General features: G+C 56.6%; 2 protein-coding genes across 2 annotated transcripts in view; both read right to left on the reverse strand.

Moving 5' to 3' along the window:
• Window positions 1-6,782, reverse strand: part of NUDC (nuclear distribution C, dynein complex regulator) — a 64,480-nt gene extending 57,698 nt beyond the window's left edge. The window contains exon 1 of the mRNA XM_064172658.1: window positions 6,779-6,782. The gene's annotated coding sequence lies outside the window, so the exon portion shown is untranslated. The remainder of the gene's footprint in view (window positions 1-6,778) is intronic.
• ARID1A (AT-rich interaction domain 1A) overlaps window positions 1,805-12,091 on the reverse strand; it is a 58,713-nt gene continuing 48,426 nt past the window's right edge. Inside the window, exons 13-20 of the mRNA XM_064172646.1 lie at window positions 9,143-9,275; window positions 8,282-8,454; window positions 8,034-8,184; window positions 7,801-7,935; window positions 7,617-7,713; window positions 5,036-5,909; window positions 4,450-4,580; window positions 1,805-3,758 (exon numbers count right to left, since the gene is read on the reverse strand). Of these exons, the coding sequence (XP_064028716.1) occupies window positions 2,034-3,758; window positions 4,450-4,580; window positions 5,036-5,909; window positions 7,617-7,713; window positions 7,801-7,935; window positions 8,034-8,184; window positions 8,282-8,454; window positions 9,143-9,275 (3,419 nt within the window). The 3' untranslated portion in view covers window positions 1,805-2,033. The remainder of the gene's footprint in view (window positions 3,759-4,449; window positions 4,581-5,035; window positions 5,910-7,616; window positions 7,714-7,800; window positions 7,936-8,033; window positions 8,185-8,281; window positions 8,455-9,142; window positions 9,276-12,091) is intronic.

The following is a 12,091-nucleotide window of genomic DNA, read 5'->3' on the forward strand; positions in this document are numbered from 1 at the left end:
GCAGCACTAAGCCAAGACACCAACTCAAGGCAAAGGGAAAGCAGAGCCAGAGCCCAGAACTCTGTGGTGTCAGAAAGCAAAGCCAGAACCCAGAGCTCTGGGGTGCCCAGGCAGAAAGCAGAGCCAGAGCCAATAGTGCTGGGGTGCCCAGGCAGAAAGCAGAGCCAGAAACCATAGTGCTGGGGTGCCCAGGCAGAAAGCAGAGCCCACGGCACTGAGGTCTCTCCAGAGTGAGCCAAGACTTTATCATACTCAGACAGTGCAGGACCTCGGAGTTCTCTGTGTTGCATGTCAGGAAGGAGCTAACCTGCATCATCATCATCATCACACCAAGCCCTGCCCTAGAGCCACCTCCCCGCTCTGCTCACAAAGAAGACCCTTACAAACATCTTACCAAGATTTAATGTACATTTATTCTTAACACGTGGAACATATAGTATAAAGATTTCATACTGAATAAATGATATTCATTAAGCCAAAAAAGGAAAAAAGGAGGAATTTACAGCAAGTTTCTTTTTGCTTTTGCCTTTTTTTTCTTTTTTTTTTCTCTTTTTTTTTAGCTACATCATCTGAAATACAAATATGCAGAATTCAGCACTGGAAAAAAAAAAAAAAACAAAACCCAAAAAGGAATCTCCCCCCCCAAAAAAAAAATAAATCTCAATTGTGTTTCTTCATCAGGAACTTCAACTGAACCTGGAGCTTTGTCACACCTCCCTTAGAAACAAAAATAAAGCAAAACAGAACCAAATAAACCAAAGAAACGAACAAACAAAAAAAACAGGGAGAAAAAAACAAAAGAAAAGAACAAACCAAAAACCAAACCCCAAAAAATAAACTCTCAGTTGCTTGGCTGCTGAGACAGCAATGACTTTATACACAGAGACCTGTACAGCATCCTCCGGGGAGGGGATGTCTGGCAAGAGATTAAATAATTGTGTCTCGCTTTCGCAGGTCATCAACTCGTTAACTCCTCCTACTAGAAAGGGGTGCTGGGGGCAGGGGCAGGAGGGGCAGGGCCCGGGGGTATGTGCAATGTACAACGTCAGAGATATGTACACGGGTGGCAGCGCCCAGGGCTGCGGCTAAAGGTTAAAACCAGTTCTAAAGAGGTGATCTCAGGGCGTGGGGGCGGGGGGGGCAGTTATTCATACAATCAAGGAGGAAGAGAGAAAGAGGTCAGGGTGTTGTAGGTTCACACATGATACTTTGGGGGAAAAGCCTTTTTTTTCTTGGTTTTTTTTTTTCCTCTCCTTTTTCTCCTCGACATTAACTAAAAACATTTGTAAAAACTACAGCTCCTGCTGAGCCTTTTTCACTTTTTGTCCTCTTTTTTTTTTTGTCTTTTTATCCTTTTTTTTTTCCTTCTTTTTTTTTCTTTCCTCTCTCTTTTTTTTTTATCCTTTTCCTCTCTTTTTCTTCCGTGTGAGACATCTTTACAGCAATGGTTTTGGACAGCTGGAGGTGTACAGTACACGAAGCTCTCTCTCTCTCTAACACTCTACTGCACACGGGGGGGGGCTCCCTCGGACCGGGGCTGTTCACGACTGGGTTCACTTCTTGGTTCCTGCAAGGAGTTGTGAATGTACAAAAGGATAAACCACAGCAGAGTTCAGCACAGTTGCTTTGTGTTTTGGTTTTTGTTTGTTGTGTCCTTCAGAGTTTAGCATTAAAAACGGTTAGGAAAGTGGCGCCTGTCGGGGTGAGCGCGGGCAGGGCGCGCCTCAGTTTCTTTCTTTCTCCCCAAACTCACTGTAAACGACAGCAACTTTGGTTCAAATCAAAACTTAGTAAAAAAAAAGTCTTCTCTGTAGCCAGAACTTTTGTCTCCTTTAATAGGGGATTCAGGACAAATCGGAAGGGAGAAGGGAGGGAGAGGGGAAAGGGGAGCGGGGCCGTCGGGCCCCGGGGGAGAAGCAGGACAGCGCAGGGCAGACAGTGGATTCTGAGGTGGTTTTGCATAAATAAAGGGCAACAGTCAGTTCCTAGGGGCTCCACTCACGCACACGCACACGGGGGGGATCCCCCAGCTGTCATGACTGGCCAACCAAGAACAGTACGTCACAGATCACTTGTGAAACCAAGGAGTTCATCAGGGGCGACACCGAGATGTCCAACAGCCGCGACTCGTACAAGGTGAACTCCGAGTGGTTCTCGTCCACCTTGGCCAGGGCCAGCAGGGCCCGGGCGGCTCTGCGCATCATGTCCACGCTGGTCGACTCGAAGGGAGGGCTCTGCATGTGCATCAGCCCGGCCTGGCTCTGCTGGAACTGCGTGGCCGCCAGGCTGTCCTCCAAGAAGCCCAGCAGGTTGCCGATGCTGCCCTTCTGCACGGCGATGGCTCTGGCCGCCAGGCTGTCCCCCTGTGCCAAGTTGGCCAGCAGCACCACGGCCATCTCCCGGCACACGGGGTTCTTTCTGTCACTGAGGAACCGCACCAGGGTGCTGTACAGCTTCTCCAGGCGGCTGAACGGTGGCGTGGCCAGGATCAGGTCCACGTTGTTGTCCTGGATGCTGAGTTTGCTGAGTGTTTCCAAAACCAGTCTCTGGGGGGACAGGACCGCGTTGGGCCCCAGCGTTGGGAAGGGGTCCTGGGCCTCTGCTGAGGGACACACTGCCCAGTGGAGCAGTCCATCCAGGATGGGCAAGCAGATGCTCTCCGGGTAAGGGGAGAGGTCCAGCTGCCCGGAGATGTTGGCCAACGTGACCAGCGTGTTCTCGCGCAGCATCTCCAGGCAGTCCCACCACCACTCCACCTTGTTGCAGCTCACCCCTTGGTCCTGCTCCTCCTCCTTCTCGTAGGTCAGGGGCGCCTGTTTGCGTTCTGGATGCTTGTGGTGCAGGAGGATCAGCTTGCCCAGGATCAGCAGCAGCCCAGGGTGTTTGGACATCTCAAAGTCATTGCCCGGCACAAACGACAAACTCCTGATGATGTTGGAGACGCAGATGCAGCGCTTGGCCAGGGAGTCCTGCCAGTCCAGGAGGGTGCAGAGGGGAGTCTCGTCCTTACTGTGAGGCTCATCCTCCAGGATTTTGATGTTTCTGTGGCTCTGAGCCGGGCTGATGCCAAAGGGAAACTTGCTGCTCTCCTTTGCCGCTTCCAAAGGTTTGACCTCCTCCTCCTCGCCCGCCAGGGCGCCGGGGCGCGCCGACAGCATGTCGTCCATGGTGGCAGTGATTCTCTTCTCCGAGGAGCTGTCGGACGCAGGAGCCTCTCCCTCCTTCGTGCCGGGGCTGCTCTCGGCTGCTGAGCACTTCCTGGCGGCGGAGGCGCAGGGAGGCCGCTTGTGGGTGCCAGGCAGCTCCGCCTTGCTCTCGAAGTGTGTCTGGATGTGCTCGGTGGTGTCGCCGCCGCCGATGCGCCAGTGCAGCAGCCCGCTCTCGAACTCCTGCACGCGCCCCAGCTTGGCCGAGTAGTCCACCACGAAGGGGTCGTTCTTCTGCACCACCTTCACCGGCAGCTTGTCGAATTTGCTCACCAGCTTCTCCTCGCTGCTCTCCAGGGGTACTTTGTCCTTGCTTGAGAATGCAGCCTCCTCCTCTTCCTCGTCCTCCTCATCCTCCTCACAGTTCAGGCTCCGTGGTTCATCCTCCTCCTCCCCTTCTTCGTGAGAGGAAGCTGAAGATTTGCAGAACCTTTCGGGGTCTAATAGTGTTCTTTGCCCTGGGTCTCCCACTTCATATTCCTTCAGGATTCCAAAGATCTCGATCAGGCAGCGCCGGAAATACTCCACCAAGAGCTCCAACAAACCTGGGAGCTACGAAAGAGGAGAAAAACAGGAGGGGGAGGAAGGGAACAGTGATCAGAAAACAACTTCAGGCCAGTGCTGAGAAAGCAGAGTGTGAAAGGGCTGGGAATTTAAGCAGTGCTGGGAATTTAAGCAGTGCTGGGAATTAGTGGATTCTTAAAGCTGGTAATAAGCTGTCTGCAGAAGAGAGCTTCCTATCCTCTGAGAACAGGAACCAAGGCAAGCCCAGATGCAGCACCCCCAGACCTTATGCGAACACACAGAGAGGGGAAGGGCAGCACTCAGCAAAGCAGCCCTTACAGCACCGTTGAGCAGCTTTTCAACAGCCATGGAGGCACACGGCAAAGGCTGATCCTCAGCATGGGCGTCCCTAAGGACAGAGCCAGGCCAGAAGGGAAACCAAAGCCACAAGCAGCCTCCAGCCCTTCCCAGCGCTCTGGCTGCAAAGTCCATTGTGGCCTCCCCTCACCACTCACCTCCTCTGCCCCCAGGAGAGCATATAGGCTGCACCCTGATGAGGGCATCGCTTACAATGCCCAGCGAGTGACCAGCACAAGGCCAGTCCCCAGGTTCCACTTGGCCCTGGTGTGCTCCACAGGCACAGGGATGCTGGAGAGCCCCACAGGGGTAGGAGCTGCTGACCAAAACCCCTACAAAATCAGCACTGCAAAGACCTGCAGCAGAAAGCATCTGCACCCACCTGGCTGAGGTTGAAGGTCACGATGCTGTTGTCATCGTAGAGCAGGATGTTTATGGTATCTAAGGCCCACGTGCTTTCAGCCAGCAGCCCAGACTTCAGAGACATCATCACTCTCCAGGCTTCAGGAGTTCCTGTAACATAAACACAAGAGGTTCCCAGCTCCTGCATCTGCAAAATGCAACAGGATCCCTGACACTGCTTTCTGGACCCAGGAAGAGCAGAGATGATGCACAGGCTCCGAGTTCCAGCAGTCTCTCCCCAGACAATGCCAAAGTGATGTCTGAAATCACAGCTAACCTGCAAGCACCTCAAACAGGTTGCCCACAGAGGCTGTGAGTGCCCTCTCCCTAGCGGTAGTGATCAAGGCCAGGCTGGATGAGGCCTTGAGCAACCTGGGCTGGTGGAGGTGTCCCTGCCCATGGCAGGGGGCTGGGACTAGCTGAGCTTTAAGGTCCCTTCCAATCCAACCCATTCCATGGCTCTATGAAAACGTAACTCCAAGCCAGCAGAGCCCTTCCACCTGGCACAGCAAAGCACAGGCAAGACCCACCCCTGGGCAGACACCAGCAGAGCAGCTCCCTCTTACCAATGTCTTTTGCTGTCAGCCTCCTCCTCTGCTTCAGCACAGGTTGTGTGGCCTCCACGGAGCCCGGCGGGAAGGTGATGTCTCGCCGGATCATGGGGGGCTGGACAGCTGCTGGTGTGATGTGGGAGGCAGGCACTGGTGGCCCTGCCTTCTGCATCTTCATCCCCGAGTGCAGGAAGGGAGACTTGCTGGGAGAAGTGCGGTTCTCCAGAGGTCTGGGCAGAGGTGCTGGGCTGGATACCTGAGGAATGTGATTCTGCATGCTGGGGGGGGGCTGGTAGTTAGACTGAGGGGGCCTCGTCATCGGGGGCACGGGGGCAGAGGGACCGTAGGGAGGCTGCCGGTTGCCGTGGGAAGGCCACGGCCCCTCGTGGTTGACCCTCTGGTCCGAGTGCAGGATTTCCTCCGTCCGAGTCACTCCGTGGTACGCAGGCCCCTGGGGCGCGGCGCCGGCGCCCTGCCGGTTCGGGTAGCTGTAGCCCATCTCGCCGCGGCCCTGCCACATGGTGCCCTGCTGCGGGCCCTCCGGGGCGGGCTGCATGGGGCCCCCCATCATCTGCGGCGGGAGGCTCTGCTGGGCGCCGGAGCCCGGCGGGGCCGAGACCCTGTCCCTGCCGAACTGGAAGGGGAACTGGTTCTGGGGCGCGGCGGCGGCGCGGCGCTCGGCGGGGGGGTAGCCGCTGCCGTACTGGTTGTACAGGTCCTGCTGCGGCGCCGGCTGCGCGCTCGGCTGCGCGCTCGGCTGCTGGCTCTGCGCTGCGGGCAGCGGCTGCGGCGCCTGCCCCTGCCCCGCGCTGTAGGGGACGCTGTAGAGCTCCCCCTCGTGCCGCTTGGCGGGGGGTCCGTAGCTGCCGTCCATGGGCCGCTTGTAGTTCTGCGGGGACACAAAGGCAGCGACAGCCTCGCGTTACCGGGCGGGCAGCGCAGCGCCGGCCAGGACGGGGCGGCTGCCGGCGGCGTGGAGCCTGCCTTCGGAGAGGAGACAGGGGCTGCTGGGCACAAGGTCCGGCTGCGGGGATGCCCCTTGGGCTCCAGGGGCCACTCTGAGCACAGATGGGCACTGGAACCATCTCCCAGGGGCAGCAGTGGATTGCCCTGCACCGGGCAGTTATCAGGCTCAGCTTGCCAGGGTGCTGTGCCAGCTGCTTTCAACCACACCATCACCTAGAGAGGCTGAAGCAGACGATCCTTGGGGGCCCTTCCAGCCGGGCAGTCTGTCATCATCAGAGCCCAGCCTCAGCAGGCAGAGTTACTCTGAGCCAGGGGACATGCCCCACAGCATGGCCTGCGGGAGGCTGAGCCTCCTCTCCTCATCAGCCACGTCCAACCTGACCTGCAGCAGCTTTCCACAAGCCGAGGCCAGTTCCTCGAGGCTGCCTGGGTGCTTTCCTTGCGGATTCTACAAGGATGCCCTGAGGGCTGAAATCTGCCCACAGAAAGGGCCTGCCTCTAGAAAAGGCTCAGCTCTGCATTCACCACAAACCAAGCTGTGTGCAGGTTCCTGTTTCTTTTCACACCCAGGAATTTTATCAGACCCTACTTCTCTCAGGTCTTCCCCAAAAGAGAGGTCTCTGCTGAAGTATCAAACAGGATAAACCTGAAAACTGTGCTGGTTCCTGCTGCTTCTGCAGGCTGCAGTCTGAAATCTGCAGATCGCTGAAAGGACCAAGAACTGTTCTCCCCCTACTTCTTTCAAGTGCAAATGGAGGGAACAGTCAATTGCTGAGCCAAAATTAAAGCCCAAGCCCTCTCTTGCCTCCGAGGGTCCAGGCTCTGGCTGCTCCATGCTCTCTACGGTCATGACTGGCTTCAGATGGGGCTGTAGGGCTTCAAAGACGACAAGAACCAGAGGAACTGGAACTCCTGGCTCAGTGCCCTGTGGCTCTGGTTGCAGAGCCAAACTGCAGAGCAGTTGGAATTATTCTTAGCACAGCCTGGTGAGTGCCCTCTCTATGCTCTCCTAAACCAGAGGACTCAAAAGCACCAGGAAAAACCTTCTGGGCCCTGGCACTGATACAAAGAGCAAGTCAGGTATGAAGACTGTGGACAGAGATGGGTGTTCATTCAAACTCTGCCCCAAAACCAACCTGGGGGTTTTGAGAACGGGGAGGAGGCGGCAGAGGGGCAGGGGAGGAGCCTTCGTCCGCAGGTTCAGTAAGAGCAAAGACAAAAGAGCCTGCCCTTGGGCTGCACAGAATGACCCAGCCTGGAAGAGCTCCCCAGAGCCACCGAGGACTTAGCCCAACCAAACTCATCTGATCGCTTGGAGCAGAAGTGTTACCCAAACGTGAAGGGCTTCAGAATGTTCCAGAGGCGCAGAGAAGCCCAACGAAGCTTCCTGCTGCTTGGCCAGGCTCTGTGTGCCTGCAAGCTACACAACCTCTCTTCTCCAGGAGAGTGCTGGGAACACTAAAACTTACCCAAACTATCTGGAAACTGGGGGGGGAAGCCTCCTGGACAAGCTCCTTCACTGTACACATGGACAACACACACAGCCCAAAGAGTTTCCATCCTCTTTCTAGGGATTTCAGAGATCAAGCTCTGCTCTGCCCATCAAACCAGCCCCTTTCTGATCCTTTACCTGCTGCTGCTGTTGGTACATGGTAGTTTGCTGGCTGGGGAAGGGGCTGCCCGAGGACGTGCCTTGAGTGGAGAATTGATTGCCATAGGAATCATGTCTGGAGAGGAAACAAAGGAGTCAGAAGTCTGCTGAGGTGCTGGCTCCACCTCCACAAGAGCTGTTTGTGACAGGACTCTGCACAGACCTTTGCTGCTGCTGCTGCTGCTGCTGCGGGTAGCGGCTGGGAGAGTACATCCCCGACTCCGGGGTGGAAGGCAGGAGGTTTGGCTGCGGAGTGCCGGCAGTTAAGTTGCCCTCAGGTCCCATACCAGGCTCTGTCCTACACGGAGGTAAAGACAAACCCCCAACGCATCCTCTGAAGTTCACTCCTGCTGCTCCAAGAGAAAGGCTGAGCGGCAAGGAGTCAGCAGCACTCACCTCACTCTGTCGTAAGGACCTCCGTAGGAGTAGTGTTGCCGCTGTCCCATGGCCATGTTAGCCATCCCTGGGCCTGCAGCACGATTGTAAGGGTCACCCATAGCACTGTTGGGGCCCTGCCCTGAGGACATGAAGGGGTCGCTTCCCGGAGCTGAAACGTGAGAGCAGAAGCAGTCAGGGTCCCGTCTGCTAGGGCTGCCCAGTGCCTGCCGGCAGGCTGGCAGCAGAGAGCAGCGCCAGAGCCTCACCTTTCCGCATGCTGCCGTAGGGGTCCTTGCCTGGCTCGTAGGACATGCGCCCCATCATGTCAGAGGCATTCATGCTGGGCTGGTACCCCGGGTTGGGAGTCATGGAGTTCCGCTTCTGGAACGCAGGATCGCTTCCATCTGCAAAGGCATCCTGAAGGCCCACCGAGTTACTCCTGGTCCAAAAACACAGAGTGAGAGAGGGCCACGGTGCTCCTCAGCAGGCTTTTCCCCACACTGCTGGGGAGGAGAGGCTGAGGGCCCTGGGGCTGCTTAGTCTGGAGAAGAGAAGACGGAGAAGGGACCTAATCAATGTCTATAACTATCTGAGGGATGGCCAGGATTAGGGGGCACAGGCTCTGCTCACTGCTGCCTGGGGTAGGACAAGCAGCAATGGATGGAAGCTGCAGCACAGGAGGGTCCAGCTCAACACAAGGGGCAACTTCTTTGCTGTAAGGGTCCCAGAGCCTGGCACAGGCTGCCCAGAGAGGCTGTGCAGTCTCCTTCTCTGGAGCCCTTCAAGGCCTATCTGGATGTGCTCCTGCGTGCCCTGAGCTAGACTGCATGGTCCTGCTCTGGCAGGGGGGGTTAGACTGGATGAGTTCTTTGGGTCTCTTCCAACTCCTGACATCCTCTGATCCTGTGATCTCCTCCCAAGTGCTGCTATTGCCCAGAGAGGTATCAAGAGCTGCTCCCGATGCCACCCCCCGAGCGCTGACCACTCGCAGGCAGTGCTGTGAGCAATCTCCTTACCGAAGGAGCCAGCCCTGGAGCTCTACCAAAAAAGAGTCCCCTGCCAGCTGGGGCCACAACCCAGCTTGCTGCCTGTCCCCAGCATGGTGCAGAGGGCACTGTGGTTCCTACCTGATGCCTGGCAAAGGGGGCATCTGACTGTGTGGCGTAGATGCTGGGGTTGGTGGCTTCAAGTCTCCTCCTTCTGCCATGGAGCTGCTGGTGGACTGAGGTGTCTGAGGGCCCTGCATGGAGCCTGAACCCGCTGCAACGACAGAAATGTGGTGTGAGCAGCTTTGCACCTGCAGAGGCAACCCAGAACCTCCCAAAATACCAGCCTCAAGAAGAACACAAACAGGAGTCCCTCAAGGAGGAGAGACTGAAGCTGGCAGGGAAAGTGGAAGGAGCTCAACGTTTCAGGGACACACTGGGGCAGACTTCCCAGGAGAACCACATACAGGAACCTAAAGCTGAAACCTTCACTGTCACGTTCTCATTCGTAACCACTGTGGGCTGTGTGGTGCTGGCCAAGCTCTGAGCTTCCAGGGCTGCTGCTGTGGCAGGGCACAGTGCGTCCTGCCAAGTGACATCCTCACTTCCTACCCGGAGAGGAGGTAGCTTGGAGCCCCCTCCTGCACGTCTCATGCTCTCTCTAGTGGTGACAACTCCAGGATGTCAGCTAAGTCACCCAGTCTCTGAACAAGGCTCCTCTGTCTGCACTGCCCTTCCAGAGGGGTTAACTCAGGCAGGTTCGTTCAAGCACCACTCCCAAGGATTCCTGGAACAGGGAATGCCGGAGCTGCCGGATCTTTGGCTGAAGACAAAACCCGTCCAGCCAGTTCCTGGCTCTGTAGGGGGGTTGCTTTCTGCTGCAGGAAGCTTTCATCACAGCTCGCAGCCTGTCATGTGCCAGCCACTCCTCTGGCCCTGCGTCCCGGTGACAGCCTCAGCTCCCGGCTTCATCTGCTCCTCACAGCCAGCAAGAGCTGAGCTCTTAATTAACGCTTCCATCAGTTCCCAGCACCGATATCCCTCAGCTTCAGCCCTGCTGCTTGATGACTCATTTCAGCTATTCATTAAAACCCTCCGAGGTCAGGCTCGGGGCATGTTTGTTTACACCCCACCTTCCTGGCACCCTGTCCTCTGTCTCCAGGACTCCCTCCCAGCCCGGGGAGGTCTCTGGAGAAGGCAGGGCTGAGCAGAGCCCAGCAGGGAGCTTCATTCATGGGCCCTCCCCGCCGCTCTCCTTCCCTCCTCAGCTCCCCTCGCCTCCCCCCGGGATTCTCCCTCGCCCCGGTGCCCGCCCGGCGCTGGCAGCAGGAGGCCTGGAGCCGTTCCCCGCACCGCTGCCGTTTGGCGTTTGTCCCCACCCGCCGCAGTCACTCCCACTCACAAAGTTACACACACTTGGAGCCAGGCCAGTTCCACGCTCTGACACTCAGAATCCCATGGCAGGCTGCTGGCACCTCCCCAGGGACAGGCAGCAGGTCACCAGCAGGCACCCGAGCAGGTCTGCGTTGGTGCCCCCCTGGCTGCCCCCTGCCCGCTCCAGCCAAAGCCTTTCTGCAAGCACTGCTGGTTCCTGAGGGCTATGGGAAGCAGCTCCAGCACCACCCGCTCTGCCCAGGGCATTGTCCTGCGAGGCCTCACAAAGTGGTGCTTGGAGAATCCTACAGCAGCCCCAAGAATCCCTCCTGCTGGTGTGCTGAAGGGATCAGCTGTGCCACAGCCCCGAGGGCAGCTCGCAGCCTCCACACACCACCCTGCCAGCTGCAGCCAGCTGAGCAGTGCTGCACTCTTCTGACAGGCACCTGCTGCTGGGAGGAGCTGGAAGAGGCTCCTAGGGAGCCTCGCCACTCTCCAGATGCCTCTCTTAACATCTTTTTTCCACTGCCTCACATCTCAGGGGGCAAGAAGAGGTTTTGAAAGAACGTGGGGATGGCTCCGTGGTCCAGTTCAGCCAAACTCAGCCTAGTGCCACACAAGTTTTTATCTTGCAGAAGACTCTAAGGGGGAAGCTGCCCTGGGACAGCTTCCTGGCTGGTGACAAGACAAGATGCAGCTGTTTAAGACACCACCACTGTCAGAGAGCAGAGATGAATGGAGCTGCCAACAAAGCATCTGGCTGAGAATGTCAATTGAGGGCTTAGCAGGGCTGGGACGGCTGAGCTGAGTCCAAGGAGGGTCGGTTCTTGCACTCCTCAGGAGCTGCCAGAGGTGATGCCAGGTTTCAGATCCAAAAAAGCAGTTTTTGCAAGTATTAGAGGAACTTCAAAGCAGGGAAAAGTTTTTATTTCACCTACATGATCAGGCTCCTGACCAGAAAAAGCATCTGAAGGTCTCACTTGTAGGAAAAACTGGAGAACAAGCTCAAAGGGTTGGCAAGTCCAGCAGCAATGCAAGCACTGAACTCGATGCAAACGAGACAGAAACCATCAGAGGCTCTCTGAAGAGTGCAGCAGGCAGGGCCAGCCTGGATGCTTTCTCCTCTGCTTTTTGCTTAACAAATCTGCATTTGGCTAAGTATTCAGAAACTGGAGCATCCCATCCAGGCTGAGACAGCACAAGCTCAGTCTCCAGGGGCTCATCTCTAGAGCATCCAAACTGTGACAGGCTCACAACTCTCTGTGCAGTCTCAGGATGTCCTCACTGCCTCCTGGTGAGGACAGAGAGGAGGAACTCCTGAGGAAGAGTAGCACACACCCACAGCAAGTACTTACTGCCAGAAGGCAGCACCTGCAGGGGCAGAATCAGCACAACTCTTCCAGCAGGCTCTCAGAGCTAAGCAGGGGCACCAAAGGCTGCTGCAGAGAGCAGAGATCACCTGGCAGGGCTAACTCCAGACCTCTCCACCAGGTCCTCGCAGGGTGCCTGTGGATCAGTCAGCACTGGGCTGTGTGTAGGTATTTTTACATCTTCCTTTCTTAAGTTTAGTGCAGAGGTGGGACACAAGAAGTGAACCATCCCAGGGGGCTGTGACTTACTCCTGCTATCATCTTAGCCTGGCCCAGGTTGCCTGGAGAGGTGGGGGATGCTCCATGCCTGGAACCATCCCAGACCAGGTGATCTGGGGCTCTGGCT

The sequence above is a fragment of the Pogoniulus pusillus genome, chromosome 37 (assembly GCF_015220805.1).
Source record: "Pogoniulus pusillus isolate bPogPus1 chromosome 37, bPogPus1.pri, whole genome shotgun sequence".
Classification (NCBI taxonomy): Eukaryota; Metazoa; Chordata; class Aves; order Piciformes; family Lybiidae; genus Pogoniulus; species Pogoniulus pusillus.